The sequence below is a fragment of the Rhinatrema bivittatum genome, chromosome 3, assembly GCF_901001135.1.
Source record: "Rhinatrema bivittatum chromosome 3, aRhiBiv1.1, whole genome shotgun sequence".
NCBI classification, from domain to species: Eukaryota; Metazoa; Chordata; class Amphibia; order Gymnophiona; family Rhinatrematidae; genus Rhinatrema; species Rhinatrema bivittatum.
In genome coordinates this window covers 147,011,761-147,031,057 of record NC_042617.1, presented here as the reverse complement: position 1 = coordinate 147,031,057, position 19,297 = coordinate 147,011,761, and the positions used below count along the sequence as shown (strand labels likewise).

Here is a 19,297-nt window from a genome sequence, read left to right as displayed (position 1 = left end):
TCAACACGTTACATGCCCTTGAGGAGGTATACAATGAATTAAAGTCCTTAGAGGTAGTCAACAATTGAGATGGCTCTTAAGTTTACCAGGTTAAAATTCTATGAGCATGGTAATAAGACCAGTGCCTTTTTGGCCAGGGTAGTTAGGAATAAGATGGGCCAAGTAGCCTGTAATTTTTCAGATATAGAAAAATCCTTTGTTGATCACTTTGCTGCTCTGTATGCAGAACCTGGGCATGTTAGTTTGGAGGAGATTAGATCTTTTCTTGCCTCAGTAAGCCTCTTCAGTTTTCATAGAAAAGATTTCTGTTCCTATAACTCTTTCTGCAAACCAGACTACTGTAGCTACTCTTCCTCAGGGTAAATGCCTAGGACCTGATTGGTTCTATGTGGACGTCTATAGGACTTTTCTGATGAAAACTGCCCCCCCTTGTTTTTGGTCTTGTTCAATTCTTTTGGTAGGGAGTTTTCAACCAGATGGACGCAACTATATCCCTTACTTATAAGAAGGGCAAAGACAGTTTAGATTGTCCTATCTCTGATTAATTTGGACATAAAAATTTTAGCAAAAGTGCTTCAACTTCAGTTGGAAGGTAGTATGCCTGAATTAATCAAGAATGACTAAATTGGTTTTCTAAAAGAAAGGGTATCTACAACTAACACTAGATGGCTATTTAATGTTTTATAAATAGTTAATAAACGGGGTCTCCCTGAGTTGATTGCCTCTCTGGATGTGGACAAAGTCTTTGACAGACTTACTGACTTTTTTATTTGAAACACTGGTTCAATTTGGGTTCCTTGGGAGGCTTACTGCATGAATCAACTGTTATATGCTTAGCCGAGAGCATATTTGCTCATCAATGGCTCACTCTCTCCTTTTTTTGACAAACTACGAGGTATTTTGCAGGGATGTCCATTATCACCCTTATTGCGTGATCTTGTCATTGAACTGCTTGCTGCAACTATTGTCAATCCTCAGGTTTGTATGCAAGTAGAGTAGAACATAAAATCTCCCTTTATCCTGACGACATCCTTTTGTATTTGATGGAGCCTTCAATGTCTGGTCCCGTGCTCACAGACATCTTCAAAGGTATGGGTCTTTGGCTCCACTGATTTTTTTTTTTAAACTTTATTTTCATGAAGTTATATAAATTGAACAAAGCACAAAACTTTATATAGTTACAGTAAGAGAAATAGCATGTAATAATACAAATAATACAAATGTAACAAATGCGCAGAATGGAGAAATTACTTACCTGATAATTTCGTTTTCCTTAGTGTAGACAGATGGACTCAGGACCAGTGGGTTATGTGCTCTTCTGCTAGCAGATGGGATGGAGTCAGATTTCAAAGCTGACGTCACCCTAGATATACCCCTGCAGTGACTTCAGCTCCTCAGTATCCTCATCAAAAAGTCATTGTGGATATATATCTTGCGTAACAACTTGATTAAAACTGATCAAACTTGATTAAACTGATTAAAAAAAAACTGGAGACCGCCAGTGCACTCAACCAAGTTAACGCCAACACCAGACTAACTGCGGGTGTCCTGAACTAGAGGTAGGCCACGGCTTACCCGTAACTGTTCAATCTCGAGGTTCTCTTTCCAAGGTCCTCCTATTTTTTTTTCTGTAGGCAGCCATGGGCGGGATGCTGAGTCCATCTGTCTACACTAAGGAAAATGAAATTATCAGGTAAGTAATTTCTCCATTTCCTAGCGTGTAGCCAGATGGACTCAGGACCAGTGGGATGTACAAAGCTACTCCCGGACAGGGCGGGAGGCTGCCCGTGGTGCAGCTAATACTACCCTTGCGAAGGCTGCATCTTCTCTAGCCTGGACATCCAGGCAGTAGAATCTGGAGAAGGTGTGTAGGGAGGACCACATCGCTGCTCGACAGATCTCGGCGGGTGACAGCAGTTTGGCTTCTGCCCAGGTTACTGCCTGGGCCCTAGTAGAATGAGCCTTAACCTGTAAGGGTAAGGGCTTTCCTACCTCTATGTAAGCTGCCTTGATTACTTCCTTAATCCAGTGAGCTGTGGTCGCTCGTGAAGCAGCTTCGCCTTGATTCTTCCCGCTGTGGAGTAAAAACAGGCGATCCATTTTGCGCACCTGTTGTGATTGTTCCAGGTATCGCATCAAGAGTCTGTCGACATTTAGATTTCAAAGGAGAGGGTAGTCTTCAGAGTCCTTATGTTCTTCCGGAGATGGTAGGGAGATGGCTTGGTTCAAATGAAACTCGGAGACCACTTTTGGTAGAAAGGAGGGAATGGTGTGAAGCTGTATCATTCCAGGAGTGAACCTAAGGAACGGTTTCCGACAGGCTAGTGCCTGCATCTCAGAGATGCAACGGGCAGAACATATTGCCATCAGGAATACAGTCTTCATGTTAAGAGGCGTAGGGATAGACTGCACATTGGTCTGAAGGAAGTTTTCGCTAGGAAGTCTAAGACCAAATTGGGCACCGGTCACTTTAGGGGTGGTTGAAGTTGCTTCACTACTTTAGGAAACAGACCAAGTCCGGATGCGCTGATAGATGGATTCCGCTCACTTCAGCTCTGAAGCAGGAGAGGGCTGCTACTTGAACCTTGAGGGAGTTGAGACACAACTCTTTCTTCATACTGTCCTGTAGAAATTCCAGAATCATGGGAAATCTTGGCCGTCCGCAGGGAACCCCTGCAGTCCTCACACCAGGCTTCGAATATTCTCCAGATCCGTATGTATGTCAGAGACGTTGAAAACTTCCGCGTGCGGAGCAGGGTGTCAATCACGGCCTTCGAGTACCCGCACTTTTTCAGGCGAGTCCTCTCATGGGCCAGACCGTAAGAGAGAATCGAGACGGATCTTCATGAAGAAACGGGCCCTGCTGGAGAAGGTCCTTGTGTGGAGGTAGGCATAGAGGGTTCCCTGCAAGGAGTCTTTGCATGTCTGCATACCATGGGTGTCTTGGCCAATTCAGGGCCACTAGCAGAGCTAGTCCCTCTCATGATTTTAAACACCTCTATCATATCCCCCCTCAGCCGTCTCTTCTCCAAGCTGAAAAGTCCTAACCTCTTTAGTCTTTCCTCATAGGGGAGTTGTTCCATTCCCCTTATCATTTTGGTAGCCCTTCTCTGTACCTTCTCCATCGCACTTATATCTTTTTTGAGATGCGGCGACCAGAATTGTACACAGTATTCAAGGTGCAGTCTCACCATGGAGCGATACAGAGGCATTATGACATTTTCCATTTTATTCACCATTCCCTTTCTAATAATTCCCAACATGAGTTGCTTGTGATGAGTTTACATATTTTGGAATCTGGATTAATACCACACATAAAAATCTTTATAATCATGAGAGGTCTAGAACGGGTAGATGTGAATCGGTTTTTTACTCTTTCGGATAATAGAAAGACTAGGGGGCACTCCATGAAGTTAGTATGTGGCACATTTAAAACTAATCTGAGAAAGTTCTTTTTTACTCAACGCACAATTAAACTCTGGAATTTGTTGCCAGAAGATGTGGTTAGTGCAGTTAGTATAGCTGTGTTTAAAAAAGGATTGGATAAGTTCTTGGAGGAGAAGTCCATTACCTGCTATTAATTAAGTTGACTTAGAAAATAGCCACTACTATTACTAGCAACGGTAACATGGAATAGACTTAGTTTTTGGATACTTGCCAGGTTCTTGTGGCCTGGATTGGCCACTGTTGGAGACAGGATGCTGGGCTTGATGGACCCTTGGTCTAACCCAGTATGGCATGTTCTTATGTAATTACAGTTCTATAGTAGGTAAGATCAAATCTGACCTATCGAATTGGGGGTGATTTAACAATCTCCTGGTAGGATAAGTTCGCTCAAAATTAACATTTTGCCCCATTTATTATATCTATTTCAGCATGTACCATTAATATTCCGCTTCTGTATTTACAGAATTATATAGAATTATGGCAAAATTTATATGACAAAATAAACAATCAAATTAAATTACGTACCTTATGGCAACCCAAAAACCGGGGTAGCATGGCTCTCCCGAATCTGCGAGATTATCGGGCAGCTAGGCTGATCTGTCTCAAATCTTGGTTTGATTCTTCTTGAATCTTTATTGAGAGGAATCAGGCTAGGGAATCTGGATTACACTCTATACTGTTTCACTCTTTTCTCTGCTCTACACATTTGGGCTGATGGCAGAATTAATCCAATACTGGTACATACAGTTGGGGGTCTGGCGCTTTGTTACTAGATTTCTTAATATATCGAGTGAAACGTTTTTGCCCTTGTCTCCAATCTTTCAGAACCCCACAGTCTTGAGTTGTAAGTTTACTCCTGGTTTCCAGACCTGGGCCAGAAAGGGTCTAGTGTTCATCACTCAGCTGTGCAATGAGAGTGGACTCAAATCTTGTGAAGCTTTGAAAGAAGATTTTGATTTGGAGGCTGGATCATCATTCTTTACTTTCAATTACGGAAAGGGCTGAAGAAACTTACAGATATATCTCTGGTCTTATACAGAAGCTGAGATGGCACAGAATCTCTATTTGCTGACACAGACTTTGGGCCTCGTAGTATTTCTATCTTATATCATTGTATTCTCTCAGCAACGTTTGGGTTGGGTACAGAAATGTGCTTAAACAACAGATCGGTAAAAGGCAAAGATTCTTTATTATCACAGTATGTAGAAATTGGACCGATCTTTCTACTTCTGGTTGCTACACTGCCATATTGGATTGGCTTCCATTGTGTTTCCTTAACACTTAAGTCTTATTGTAAGACTTTGAGTTGCCACCCACAAGATCTCTATATGGGCTAGATGGGTAGAGTTAATGGTTAAGTTGCTGCACAAACCTACTGTACTCTTATTTTGCAAATATATATGCTGGGGCTGATCCGGGTTGCTGGAGTGGTGTGGTGAACTTGGCTGTTACCTACAAATGTGATGGGACTGCCCGGGGGTTAATAAATTCTGGAAAAATGTGACTCAAAAGATTTCTGGTATGATTGATTGTCCCTTTCACCTTGCACAAGCTCTTGGGCTTTTGGGCAGGTGGCACGGTTTGGGGAGTCAGCTGAAATACAGAGCTTTGGTATCACAATTATTCTTAGCAGCTTGGTTTACAATTGCTAAAACCTGGAAATATAATCCTTGTTTAGGGCACTGGCATAATTGTGCCAAGGTCATTGCTGATATTGAGAAAGTTAGGTATGGGCTGGCTGGGGGAGAGATGTAAATATGATTTTATATGAGGATGTTTTGCAAAAGTCAGTTAAATGTCGACATTTACCTTTGCTTTCACTTCTGCTATTGCTGTGTGGTACTTGTACCTTCAGACTGATTTCTCTTTATTATTATTATACTCTGTTTTAAATATATTTGACTTCATACTGCATGCTGTTTGTTAAATAAAAAGTTAAAAAATATAAAGTCTGGGAAGGTGAAATTTTCCACAAAAAAGGAAATTCAAGGTCAAAGGATCATGATATGAAGTCACAGGGAGGAAGAGTCAGAGGACTTCTTTACTGAGAGGGTAGCAGATGCCTAGAATACCTTACTATCCAGAGGGATTAGCAACCAAAGAGAGGACAGAATTTAAACATAACTGGGAAAAACACAAAGCACAGTGGAAAGAAAAGGGGAGTGGTAACATCAGAAGAAATGAGGGAGGGGACCCGAGCGCTTGCTCAGTAATACAGAACTTTAGAGGGGGGAAATACAAGCCATTCAGCAGAGTGGCAGTACAGCTGTATCGGGCTTTCAAGATGGTGACACTTCTAATTTCAACAGTATGGCTGCACTGGCTTTCAAAGAGTCTGGACCATATGCGCAGCCATGGTTACAACCATAACGTTAGCTGTACGGGTTTCACTGTTGTTTCCAAAAAGGCTGGGGCAACCTGCATGGAGTGGCCATGGTCAGCACCTTAACATCACTGAGCGAACACGTGGCAGCAGAATGTTTTGGACAGTAGCCTCACTAGCTTTTGGTAGCTATTAGGTTTATCACAAAGTTTGGAGGGAAGACATGGCAGGTATCTTTATATCAGGTAAGGTATGGGACTTATAAGAACCAAAGAGGAAGATGAAAAGACCTGGAATAGCCTACCAGGAGAGACGGTGGAGGACAGCACTGTAACAGAATTTTAAACATGTCTGGAACAGATCCAGAGGGCAGTGGAAGGAACATGGTTGAGGGACCGGGTAAAAGATGGGGATGGGAGTGGGGAAAGGCAGGTGGGAAAGGGTGCTGGTTAGTTGCCAAAGTGGTGGAGAAACAGAGAAAGACAACTGGATAGACTGGGTGGGTTGACTAGTTCTCCGCCATTATCTATTATGTTCTTATGTATGACATGCCTCAAAATCTGAAGGCTTCCTTCCTTCTACAGGTTGCATCTGACAGTCTGAGCCCATCTGGCCTCTGGGGCTTTCTGTACAACACAGCCTCAGACATCCACGTCTCCTGTGACTAGGTTCCTAATTGATGCTGTTTAGGAACACTAAAAATAGCAGAACACGTTGGGTAGCCACAAAGCTGTGTTATGTAACCCTCTTCTATTTCTTTGCCAAAGGAAGAAAATTGAGACATGTGCCTAAAATACAGTCTATTACTGCACATCCCCTGCAGTGGCTGTTCAGGGCAGCTCTTACCTGCCGGGATCTTGCTTCCGTCGGGGGATAATTTCTGACAGATGTTGAGAAGACAGCTGAGAATCAGCTGCTTGGTGTACTCCAGACTCCCCTGCTCTGCTGGCACAGACTCCAGGCACCTGAACAAAGTCAGAGAAAGGAAGGGGAGGAAAAATCAGTCAATGCTTCACTAAAGCTGCAAGACTAAATAGTTTCCAGACAGGTCAGTCAGCAGCAAAGAAAACCATTCCGAGACCCCTTCTTTGTTCTAATATACATTTTAAAAATTTTAGTCCTAAAGATATGGGTGTGTATTTGTTTTGGAAAGTTTACCCTACTTATCTGCTTTCACCACTCGAGGCAATGATGTACTTTATGTGGGCAACATATGAGTGTGTGTAAATACAACACAAACAGCAGAAGGATGGACTCCAAAAAAGGTTTTAAGGAGAAGGGAATATGGTTATAAGATAAGGTTATTAACAGTCCAAAAAAAAAAAAAAGAAAGGACACCAAATAATGTACTAGCTGAAGTCAATCTACGTCAAAATATTTTGAAACCGAGAGAACTATCATATCCAAAAAAGTTGATAACTATTTCATGTTTCAAACATTTGTACAAAAATAACCATTAATCTTATCTTGTTTTCATAACCTTTTGTATGAGCCCCGACATTGGACCATGTTTCAAAAACTATTTCTGCTTCAGAGGGACTTTTCAAAGCTGTGCCAAGACTCACTACCATCTTCTAAAATAAAAAAACAAAATCTAACAGATCAAATGCTGCGCTTCTCTGCTCATGTCGTCAGAAATTCTCCTGGTCGAACTGCCACGGGGACCGAGAGAAGACTCTCCATACTGAAATGAGAAACTTTGAGATTGCTGTTTATCCCCTTTGTCAATGGGACAGAAGGAATCTTCCTTCTTGGGAATGATAAAGTAGATCGAATACTAACCGAGATTTCTTTCTGCTTGGGGAACTGGCCACCTTTTGTAATAGATGAAGTCTTAACAGCATGCCCTGAACCACTCTTTGCTTGGCTACTGAAGAACAGGGAGATGCCATGAAAGTTTTGGGCAAAGATGGATCACCTCTAATACCCACTGATCTGAGGTTATTCGGGTATGATCCTAATAAAACTACTATAAGTGATCTACCAGATGAAATAAAGAGTGGACTCAACTTGCTTCATTGAGACACACGACTGGCTCCCAAGGAAGTAGCTGGGTCAAACCTCGGCTTGCTAAAGCACCGACGGCATTCCTGTGTCATCTCCCTGATCCGGATCCGGTGCCGAAAAACCCAACACCGTACCTGCCGGGGCCCCCGGGACCTGCGAGCCCCCTGGAGCCAGGCCCGATGGGAATGCCTGAGTCCCGCGGCTGCGCAGATCCCGTCCCGGAATTGGGAAGCTGCAGACCCTGCTTCTGAGGGGCAAAACCTCCAGGAGATCCCCCCCTACCCCTTCTGCGGCGCCAGGTAAGCCTGGTGCAACAGGAGAATGAAATCTGGGGGAAAAGGACGCGCATTCGGAGGCAAATTGGGGATCTGGTCTCCCTCCGGTCCCTGAGGTAAGGGACCTGAAGATCCTGCTCCCCCAGCAAGCCCCTGCACATCGGGGGGCCCGGGATGGACGGGGGATAGCTGCGGAGGAGAATCCCCTTCTCCCTCAGATAATGGAGGAAGTCCAGAGCAGACCATACAAAGCATCAGTCAGAAAGGCTGCTGCCTATTCCATCCTGGCCACTTCTTCCCCTTCCAAAAACTGCTGAATCCAGTGCAGAAGCACTAGAACCACAAAACCAAACTAAAGCTGCAGAAGTAAACAGATGTTTCAAGGGAAGCTCAATCTGTCTATCCTGAGGATTCTTTAGAGCAGCGGTTCTCAACCGGTGTGTCGCGCATAAGAACATAAGAATATCCCATACTGGGTCAGACCAAAGGTCCATCAAGCCCAGCATCCTGTTTCCAACAGTGGCCAATCCAGGCCATAAGAACCTGGCAAGTGCCCCAAAACTAAAGTCTATTCCATGTTACCATTGCTAATGGCAGTGGCTAATCTCTAGGTGAACTTAATAGCAGGTAATGGACTTCTCCTCCAAGAACTTATCCAATCCTTTTTTTAAACACAGCTATACTAACTGCACTAACCACATCTTCTGGCAACAAATTCCAGAGTTTGTGCGTTGAGTAAAAAAGAACTTTCTCCGATTAGTTTTAAATGTGCCCCATGCTAACTTCATGGAGTGCCCCCTAGTCTTTCTATTATCCGAAAGAGTAAATATCCTATTCACATCTACACGTTCTAGACCTCTCATGATTTTAAACACCTCTATCATATCCCCCCTCAGTCGTCTCTTCTCCAAGCTGAAAAGTCCTAACCTCTTTAGTCTTTCCTCATAGGGGAGCTGTTCCAGTCCCCTTATTTTAGTAGCCCTTCTCTGTACCTTCTCCATCGCAATTATATCTTTTTTGAGATACGGCGACCAGAATTGTACACAGTATTCAAGTTGTGGTCTCACCATGGAGCTGCTCTTCCCCCCTTTCACCTCAGTGAGACAAGCACTGCTGCCGTTCCTGCCCAGGCTATCAGTACATTCAAGCCCCAAGGGGAACAACATCAGTGTTTGTGGAAGCCAGCAACAGGAACATGACATTTTCTTCTTCCCGCTCCTGTGGCCCGGAAGATGACATGATGTTTACCAGCACGCGGGAAGAAGAAAAGGCCATGCATGCATGCTGCTGCAGAAGTTGCATCCCAAGGCTCTCCCGGGCCCCTCTACACTCAGCAGTTTGCCTGTGCTGCGATCATCGTGGCACAGAGCAGTCAGCTGAGAATGTGGCCGCCGGGATTTCCTGCTGCGCGGCTGTTGGGGAAAGCCGTCCATCAGCTGCCCGGACACGGAGCTGAAGATCGATGCTGGCTGGCCACACTTTGCCAGGGGCGGTAGGAGTACGGTGCCACTGTCCGTCTCCCCCCCCCCCCCTTTGGCCTGGCTCTTACCTCCCCTTCTCTCGCCAGCGCAACACCAGCAACAAAACATAAAAATAATAATCAAACTGCAAAAAAAAAAAAAAAAGGCTGGGATGGGGAGAAGAAAAAGTATTGAATTACATTCTAGGCCGACTGCTCTGTGCCATGATAGCAGCACAAGCAATCAGTTGAGTACTGCCTTGAATCCCCCAGAAGAGGCTGTCTCAAACTTCCTGCTTTGCGGTGTCTCTTTATTCTGTTTCTTTTACTCTTTTTTTTTTTTAATACTCTTTGCTAAGAAGGAAGCATAAGGAAGAGTACGAGGTGGAAGAAACAAGGATCTTGAGAGAACAGCCTAAAGGCTCTCCCTCTACTCCATCAAGAGTTTCAATCAGTGGGCTTGCTGAACTGGCGAGGACCAGCAGCTTGAACCACAGCACAAGCCATACCCCGCTGCCTAAAATCCCACTCTAATCTTGCTCTGGGACCAGGTGTGTCTAAGAACAGGCTTACTAAAATTGGTAGAGACCAGTAGCCTGTGCTGCAGGTTGAATCAAACCTGCACCAAAAACCTCTACCAAGGTGGACAAACCAAAGCTGGGTGCCACAGATCACTGCTGCATCAGATGAGAACATCCTACCATCTGCTGAAGGCAGAGAAAACAGGTTCGCTCTGGGCTGTACCAAACCTAAGTAGTGGCAATGTCACATGAGAAAGCTGTGTTCTCTGCCTCCATCTGCTGATAGGGGCATAATCCACTCATCTGGATTGGTGTAGCAGGATGAAATGGAATTTTTTTTTTTTTTTTTTTTTTTTTTTTAAGGAAATCAGAGCTAGAAGTCCATTCATACAATGTGGTAGGAAAAAATCCCAAGACAAGCAATCTGGCAGAACTGGAGCTAACTGGTAATCCTGGCTTCTGCCCCTTGGACACCTAGTGGGAGGGATGAGCCAAGTGCTATTTGAACTTATGTTCTGTCACATGTATTGTGATCAGGGAATAAATATCTCCAAGGGATACCATCTTTAAGGACTGTTCACTTAATTGAGGCACGTGAATGTGCTTTCTCTGTGGCAGGACCAACTTTCTGGAATGCACTGCCAGAGCTTGCTAACAAAAATCAAGCAATTTAGGGAAGCACTAAAAACTTTTGATTTTCTGAATACATTTGGGGAGGGCTGACTAAGATGATACAGAGTAATGCTGAAACACAGTGATTAGACACTAGGCTGCCAGAAGGCACAATTTTGACAGGAAATGAATAGAGGAGGTCCCCATTATTTTGGCAGCAGATTGCCATTAAGTTTCAGGGCTATACTGTGTGATATTTTTGGTGTTTTGTTTTTAGTCTGATGTGTTTTTAACAGGTCCCTCTTTTATGTTTATTTATATTGTATTTTAATTGGTGTTTGTTTTATAAACCATGGAAAAAGTAGAATATTAATTTGATAAATAATAAACTTCTACAACAACCAATCAGGAAGTCCCAACAGGGCCTCCAGGGCAGCTATACCCCAAAATCTGGGGATTGAGACACTATTTAGCATGTAGGTGAACAGACAGTACTAGTGTGAGTGCTAGCAGGGGGAAAAGGTCAGGCAGGGTCTGCCCTATGAAGTACTTGTATGTTCCTTCCTAAGAGTGATTTACCTGGACAGCAGGTTGAAGAGGGTGGGCACAAGCAGCTCTGGGTGCAGAAGCTTCTTCTTGTGTTGTAGTAGTTCCAAAATAAGGGTCACGCGCTGCCAGTTCACACCGCTGCCTCCCTCTGCAGTACCCTCCTGATCCTGCAGCTTTCTGGGTTACAGGATGAGAAGAGAAAATTTTGAGTTTCTGTTTTTATTTAGTAAAGAAGATCAACCTGCAGTAAAGTGGAAATTAGTGTGAATCAGCAACTAGGATCAGGAGCACAGATCATCACTGGGATCAATGTTACATTACTGCCCCCTTCTTACCCCTCTGAAGAAGCGCAGTCATCATATTGCTCATCACTGCAACCAATCATTCAAAGAGCAAGGCCAAAGGGCCCACAATCATGGGCACGCTTCAGCAAAGGATGAGTGATCTGCAGTAACTGTAAACAGATTTTTTTTGTGGCATAAAGGAAAAAAATCTAATAGACTGTACCATTAGCTATTTAAAGCAGCAGCATAGTCTAGATTCCTTAAAATATCAATCTTCCTGGTTCCTTGGCACTGCTTCTACACCTTTTGGTCTTATTGCTAAAATCTCATTTTTTGGTTTATTTTATTACTTCTGTTTAAATGAGGTTGAAGAATATAAGTTGTATACATGTTATTAGAGCCACATCACCTATTCTTAAAAACCTCCTCTCCAGCGTTTACTTTAACTCTTCGTATACCATTTATACAAATTGGAGAAAGCAAGTTTGCTTACCTGTAAAGAGGGTTCTCCATTTGTAGGGAGATATCCCATGTTTTACCACTGAAAGCACCAAATATGAATCATAATAGCCAAAGAAGTATGCAGTCAAACACTGACAGGCCCCAAAAGCACTGTCATAGCTCAAGAACATAAGAAATTGCCATGCTGGGTCAGACCAAGGGTCCATCAAGCCCAGCATCCTGTTTCCAACAGAGGCCAAACCAGGCCACAAGAACCTGGCAAGTACCCAAACACCAAGAAGATCCCATGCTACTGATGCAATTAATAGCAGTGGCTATTCCCTAAGTCAACTTGATTTATAGCCATTAATGTACTTCTCCTCCAAGAACTTATCCAAACCTTTTTTGAACCCAGCTACACTAAACTGCACTAACCACATCCTCTGGCAACAAATTCCAGAGCTTAATTGTGCGTTGAGTGAAAAAGAATTTGGCCAGATGAACTTTAAAACTTTACACTGAAGGATATTTTATCTAGATCTGGCTGTTTGTAAGTGCCTGTGTAAATAGGATCAAGGCAGAGGGACAATGCAGCAGCTAAGCCCCTAAAGCAGGAGTCATGGACCGGCCAAGCAAGTCCAGGACCCCCACCCTTGGAAGAAGGGGGAGCAGTCTGAGACAGAGAAAAACACTCTGGCATACAGCTTGGCATACAGATGTGGCAGTACTTCAGACGAAAAAATTAGAAGGGGGAAAAGACCTGCAATGCGGCAAAGACCCTCCACCCACCACTTGATTAATTATGAGCTAATGCATATTTATCAGATGAAAAGTATAAGACGGGGGGGGTGGGGGGGGCGGCAAATAAAGAGGAGGGAGAGAGAACCGGAAAGAGTGAACACTGAAGGCAACCCTGAATCCAGAGAAGGGACCCCTGAAAGTAAAGGAACCAGAAGAGCGAAAGGGGAGCCCTAGGCAGTCCAGCACCCCCTGCTATCGAGGAGGGAGAAGACTAGGAGTGGCCAGGAGACTGGAGACGTCCTGTTCAGTTGCTGAGAGTGACACAGAGTTTGAGACAGTGAGGGGTGAGAGCAAGCCCAGACAGCCTGGCAAGTATCAGAGCCAAAAGCAAGTCTCCTTCCCAGACCGCCACCAGCTCTGCCAGTACCAAACCCAGGAAGCAAGCCTTCTCTCCTGCCCACATTCCCCAGACCTCCAAACAGCATCTGCTTCAGAGGTGAACAGAGGGATAATAGCCTGAATTTGGGACCAGGGGTAAGTAAGTTAGCCATAAGTATTAATATATTAAGCAGGCTAAGGTTTATGGCATGTTGGTAACCACCCATGGTACAGAACTGTATTTAGGGAAAACTGGTGCTTAGTGGCCAGGATGTTAGAGACAGGAATTGCTGTTGTCTTCTAAATGCTAAGTCCTGCCAAATCTAATAAATAGAAGTCTGTTTCTGAGGAGAACACATTGTCTTTTTCCTGAGCTTAGGATCGTGAAGTGGGAGGTGAACTGGGAGTATCCTGCAGCAGACAGGTCCCTGCACCCCTAAACTTATTTACATATAGACAGCAGGATGAAAATCAGCCATTACACATGGATGATGTTATCTGATGGTATCAACAGAGCTCCATAAAGGCTTTACTGAGCATGCATAGGAGTCCCCACAAGCACTGCGCCTTGTGAGACCCTCAGTCTCTTCCAGTGCTTAAACTTTAATGAAGTAGTCAATTTTCCAAGGAGGAAGGGAGGATATTAAGTATGGCCGATTTATCCGGTCTACAGAGAACCTTGTCTACAAGTAAGCAAACTTGCTTTCTCTCGTCTACAACTTTTCTCTTGTCTACAACTTGTCTACAAGTAAGCAAACTTGCTTTCTCCATTGACAAGCCAGCATGAATCAACCATTACGTATGGAGAGTCCCAAGCTGAGATCTGTGTTGTGGAGCAACTATTAAAAACAAGCAATACAGACCCCACCAGTGGAAAGTGGAAAGTGGGCAGGGTGAACAAGCTGCTCAAAACTTCTTGTCCAAAGTTACTGTCTCTTTGGGACATGACATCCAGAGAAGAGTAGAGCAAAAAGTATAAACTAATGACTAAATAGCAGCTTTGCATATATCTTCAATGGAAGGGGCCCTCAGATAAGCCACTGAAGTTTTCATGCCTCCCACTTGATGAGCCTTGACAGAGCCAGTAATCTGTAACTCAGACAGTAGTAAATGATACTGTCCACTAGCCAACTAGAGCTTTTTGGCAACTGGGGATCAAAGGACACGAACAGCTGAGGAGCTCAGTGAGGCTGAGTTTTTCTCAATTAGTAGGCCAGGGCTCTGAGAAAGAAAGTAGCCAGTACAACAGTTTGGTTAATGAGGAATGCAGATACCATCTATGGAAGGAACTTAGGGCAAGTAGAAGCACCCTGTTGTGAAAGAACTGCAGGTATGATGAATATGAAACCAGAGCCTGCAATTCTCTTACTCTTTGTGCTGAAGTGATGGGAACAGGAAACAGTATTTTTCAGGTGAGAAACTTCAAGTCCACCAACTCAAGAGTTTCAAAGGGAGGTTTCGTGATTTGAGCAGGGACTATTTTGAGGACCCAAAGGAGGTTTACTGAGCAGAGGCTTGGAATGCACAAACCTTTCATGAATTTCAATACTAACAGGTGGAGGGAAATGGGAGCCCTGTTCACCTGCTGGTGATACGCCACATGGCACTATGATGGTCTTTTAACTGAAGAGGTGTTAAGGCCTGAGGACAAGAGGATGAACAGATATTGAAGTAAGACTCTTGGGACACAGGAAAAGGGATCCAGCTGAATGGTCCTATACCAAAGTTGAGAACCTCTTCCACTTGAAACTATAGATTGGATAATTAATTACCTGATAATTTCGTTTTCTTTAATGTAGACAGATGGACTCAGGACCAGAGGGTTATGTGCTCTTCTGCTAACAGATGGGAGACTAGGTCAGATTTCAAAGCTGACGTCACCCTAGATATACCCCTGCAGTGACCTCAGCTCTTCAGTATTCTCCTCGAAAAGCCATTGTGGATATATATCTTTGCATAAACAACTTGATTAAACTTCTTAAACTTAAACTAGTTTAAAAAAACTGGAGACCGCCAGTGCACTCAACTAAGTAAACGCCGACACCACACTAACTGCGGATGTCTTGAACTAGGGGTAGGCAACGGTTTACCTGTATTTGTTTAGTCTCGAGGTTCGTTTTCTGGGGTCCTCCTTTTCTTTTTTTTTTTGAAATTTGTATTTTATTAGAAACCAAGTAACAGACAAAGTGAAAATACCACTCCATGATTCAGAAGATAATAATGTACAGAATGACATACAGTATACACTCCAGAGAATGCAAAGTGAAGGTCACAGAACCTGTAGAAAAGCATGCGATACCTAAATGATGCTCAGCGCTTGCAGATATTCGTTCAGCCGCCTATGACTAAGTGGCCCAATGTTGGCATCGCGAGTGCAGCTATGTCACTATATGGCGGGGTATAGTCATGTACCAGGAGCATCATAGTATCTGTCAACAACATGGTGGCATTGACTAACTGATAAATAAAAACTAAAAAAAAAAAAACTTGGAACTTTGATGTCGTCTTCACAATCATTTCCGCATTGGTAACCCATCCCTCCCTTACCCATCCCACCCGCCCCCTCCCCCCATCCAGCTCGTCCTATATATTCTGGTCGAATCCTGTCCTCGAAGTATACATAAAAGCCTAATTTTTAAGAGGGGTGTGAACTAAGATGCCATAGCTAGAAGGACTGAGTGTACAGCATTAGGTAGTTCCTTGGGGTGAAACCACCGCAACCACATTGACATTGCTACCAGGTTATCATTCCTTGAGTGTCCCTTTCACATATGGTGCCCAAACTTTCTGAAATTTAGGAAGCTGATCGTGTATAAGCGCTGTGAGATGACTCATAAGGTACACCTTATCCAATCTATGCAAAACCTCCCGTAAAGATGGGGTTTCAACTTTCTTCCACCAGAGCGCAATTTCACATCTGGTTGCAAGGACTACCTGCGTTGTCAATGCTCGTTCCCAGGAGCGTCCCTCCTCCTGGTCAGCCTGTAATAAGCAGAGCTGGGGAGTAAGGCTGATCTGGAATTTTAAGGTATTATGGATAAAATCCTGGACGCTCGCCCATGTCTGTACCACTGAAGGACAGTCCCACCACATATGAAAGAAGGTACCCACCTGACCACACAACCTCCAGCAATGGGCACTGGGACGTAGGGACATACGATGCAAGCGGTCCGGTGTTAAGTACCATCTATAAAGAAGTTTATAGCCGTTTTCTTTTAGGGTCGCTGAGACTGAGCATCTAGATATACGTAGGTAGCACATTTGCCAGGCCTTCCCCGTCATGGCTCCGCCTAGATCAGAGTCCCAGTGTACTTGATGAAGGGATTTACCACGGGTTCCCTCATTCAGCAGAGCATAAATCCTAGAGACATGTCTCCGGACCCGATCAGCATTCCCACAAAGTGTCATAAATAACGGTTGTTCTCGAGCGAACAACCTTGTTAGTCTATAAGTGGAGAAGAAATGGGAAAGTTGCAGGTAGGTGTAGTGGTCTGACTGGTCCAAGTGGTATTGAGCCTGCAAATCATTGAAAGGTATAAGTTTACCTCCTTTCCATAATTGTCCCAGAGTTGTGAGACCCTTATTCTGCCAGTGTCTAATGAACGCTTCGTCCATCCCAGGGGGAAACATTGGGTTGTGCAGAAAGGAGGTATATGGGTACGCTACAAGGTCGCCCACAAGCTGCCGTTTCCAGTACCGCCAGGTGTGCAGCACCACCTTGGAAAAGGTTGTTAGTCCACCCCCCTTTGTTGTATGAGAGGCCCAGACCCTAGTGAGCAGAGGAGGTGCCCGAGCTATCGCCTGCTCTATGAAAATCCAGGGTTTGGACTGATTCTGACAATGCCAATTGACTATCACCGCCAATAGGTGAGCCACATAGTACCATCGCAGGTTAGGAAAATTAAGTCCCCCATGCAATTTATCTTTATATAACACTGATCTAGCCACCCGTGGGGGCCTCCTTTTCCAAACAAATCTAAATAGCTTCCGCTGCCAAAGAGTCAGGGCTTTGAGGGGAACTTTGGCTGGCAGAGTCTGGAACAGATAGCAAAATTTGGGAAGAATCGTCATTTTTACAGCCGCAATGCGCCCCAACCAGGATAAATTCAGTCTATCCCATCGGTCAAAACTATGTTGTAGGGAGTTGAGCAGAGGCGTATAGTTTAAATCAAATAGTTGTCGTAAATCAGAGCTGATCTTAACCCCTAGGTACTTTATCCACTGTTTAGCCTTCCGAAAAGGTAATTGAGCCGCCAGCTGCACATAGGCTGTCTCAGACATAGAGATATTGAGTAACTCAGATTTGTCCTCGTTCATCTTGAACCCGGACACCCTCCCGAAAGTTCTAATTTCTTGCGCTAAATCAAATAAGGAAGAGGCAGGGTTAGTGACAGTGAAAAGGAGATCGTCAGCGAAGAGGGATACCTTATACTCAGACCCTCCCACTGACAGGCCTGTAATGTTTGCCGAGCTTCTAATAGTCTCTGCTAGGGGTTCCAGTGTCAAGGCAAATAGAAGGGGCGAGAGGGGACATCCCTGTCTAGTACCCCTCTTGACCTCGAATGGCGAGGAATACGCGCCATTGATCTTGATGCGGGCCTGTGGGTGATCATAGAGTTTAGATACCCAGGTCTGAAAATTCGTTCCCAACCCCATTTTAGTCAATACTTGGAATAAAAAGGGCCAGTGTACCCTATCGAACGCCTTCTCTGCATCTATTGAAAGGAGAGTGGCTGGGATATCATGAGTTTGGACATGTTCAATTAGTTCAACAACTCGACGCACATTATCCGAAGCAAGCCTCCCAGGGATAAACCCTGACTGGTCCGGAGCCACCAGGATATGGGCAACATGCCCCAGTCTCCTGGCAAGGATTTTTGCCAATATCTTGAGGTCGACATTGATAAGCGATATCGGCCTGTAGGAGCCACACAAAGTGTGATCTCTCCCAGGTTTGGCCAGAACAGTAATGCCCGCAGTATTAGCCTGTTGGGAGATTCGCCCTGCGTCCCTGAGATCGTTAAACATATTTATGAGTGGTGTCACCAAAAGGGGGCCGAACACTTTGTAGAACTTCCCAGTATACCCATCCAGTCCAGGGGATTTTCCCAGTTTAAGCTCCTTAATAACCTGTAAAACTTCTATTTGTGTCACCTCCCTGTCGAGCCGCTGTCTATCTGCCTCCGCCAATACCGGTAGGGTGACACCTTCCAAATACTTAGATATCTCTGAGGCCATTATTGCCTGGTCGGAGTCATAGAGTTCTTGATAAAAGGCATTAAATCTCTGTCCTATCTCCCCTTGGGAATGGAGGTATTGTCCCTCTTTGGTTCGGATTTTCGTAATTTGTGTGACTGCCTCCTTTTCTTTTAGTTTCCGTGCCAATTGCTTACTGGCCTTATTACCGTATTCAAAATGCTGCTGCCGGAGTAGGTCTAATTGGTGAGCTACCCTCCCCACCTCCAAATCATGAAGTGCTCTACGTGCCTCTTTTAACTGTTGTGCAACTTGGGGCTCCATAGCCTGTTTATGGCGTAATTCTAAATGAGCAATGGATTCCAAAAGCTGTAAACGCTTCTTTGCACTATCCCTTTTAACAAACACTGCCCGTGAGATAAATAAACCTCGCAGGACCACTTTTAGGCTCTCCCAAAGTGTACCTGGGGCCAACTCCCCATCATCATTCGTAACCAGGAAGTCCCTGATGGCCTCATTGATAGTTTCAACAAAGTCCTTATCATCAAGTAAATGATCATTAAGACGCCAGAACCTAGTCCCCTGCTCCCCCCCGGATTGGCGAAGTGTAACCCATATCGGAGCATGGTCAGACCAGGTGATATTGCCAACATCTGTGTTTAGAACCTGGCTCACCAGTGATTTATCAATTAGAAAGTAGTCAATCCTGGAATAAGAATGATGTGGGTTGGAAAAGAAAGTATAGTTCCTGGCCGTGGGGTTCAATAATCTCCAGATATCAGTGAGACCCCTGTCCTCGATCAAATGCTTCAAGGCTTGCCTCCCTTGTCGCCTCCCTCCTTGACTGGGACCTGTATTGTCCAGATAGGGGTTTCTAGTGATATTAAAATCCCCGCCGACAATTAAATGGCCCTCCGACCATTCGGCCAATAACTTGGAAAGCTTCCCGTAAAAGTCTGCCTGATCATTTGTGGGTGCGTAGACATTAACCAGCGTGTATTGAGTGTGATGTACCTTCACTTTCAGCATTATGTATCGCCCCTCCACGTCCCGTAAGATGGTGC

General features: G+C 44.5%; 1 protein-coding gene across 6 annotated transcripts in view; it reads right to left on the bottom strand.

Moving 5' to 3' along the window:
• The window catches only part of HEATR1 (HEAT repeat containing 1), a 317,329-nt gene that overhangs the window by 82,635 nt on the left and 215,397 nt on the right, over positions 1-19,297 (bottom strand). For all 6 annotated transcript variants that reach the window (XM_029593810.1, XM_029593813.1, XM_029593812.1 and 3 more), the window contains 2 exons: positions 11,224-11,370; positions 6,617-6,735 (listed from right to left, as the gene is read on the bottom strand). In XM_029593810.1, the coding sequence (XP_029449670.1) occupies positions 6,617-6,735; positions 11,224-11,370 (266 nt within the window). The remainder of the gene's footprint in view (positions 1-6,616; positions 6,736-11,223; positions 11,371-19,297) is intronic.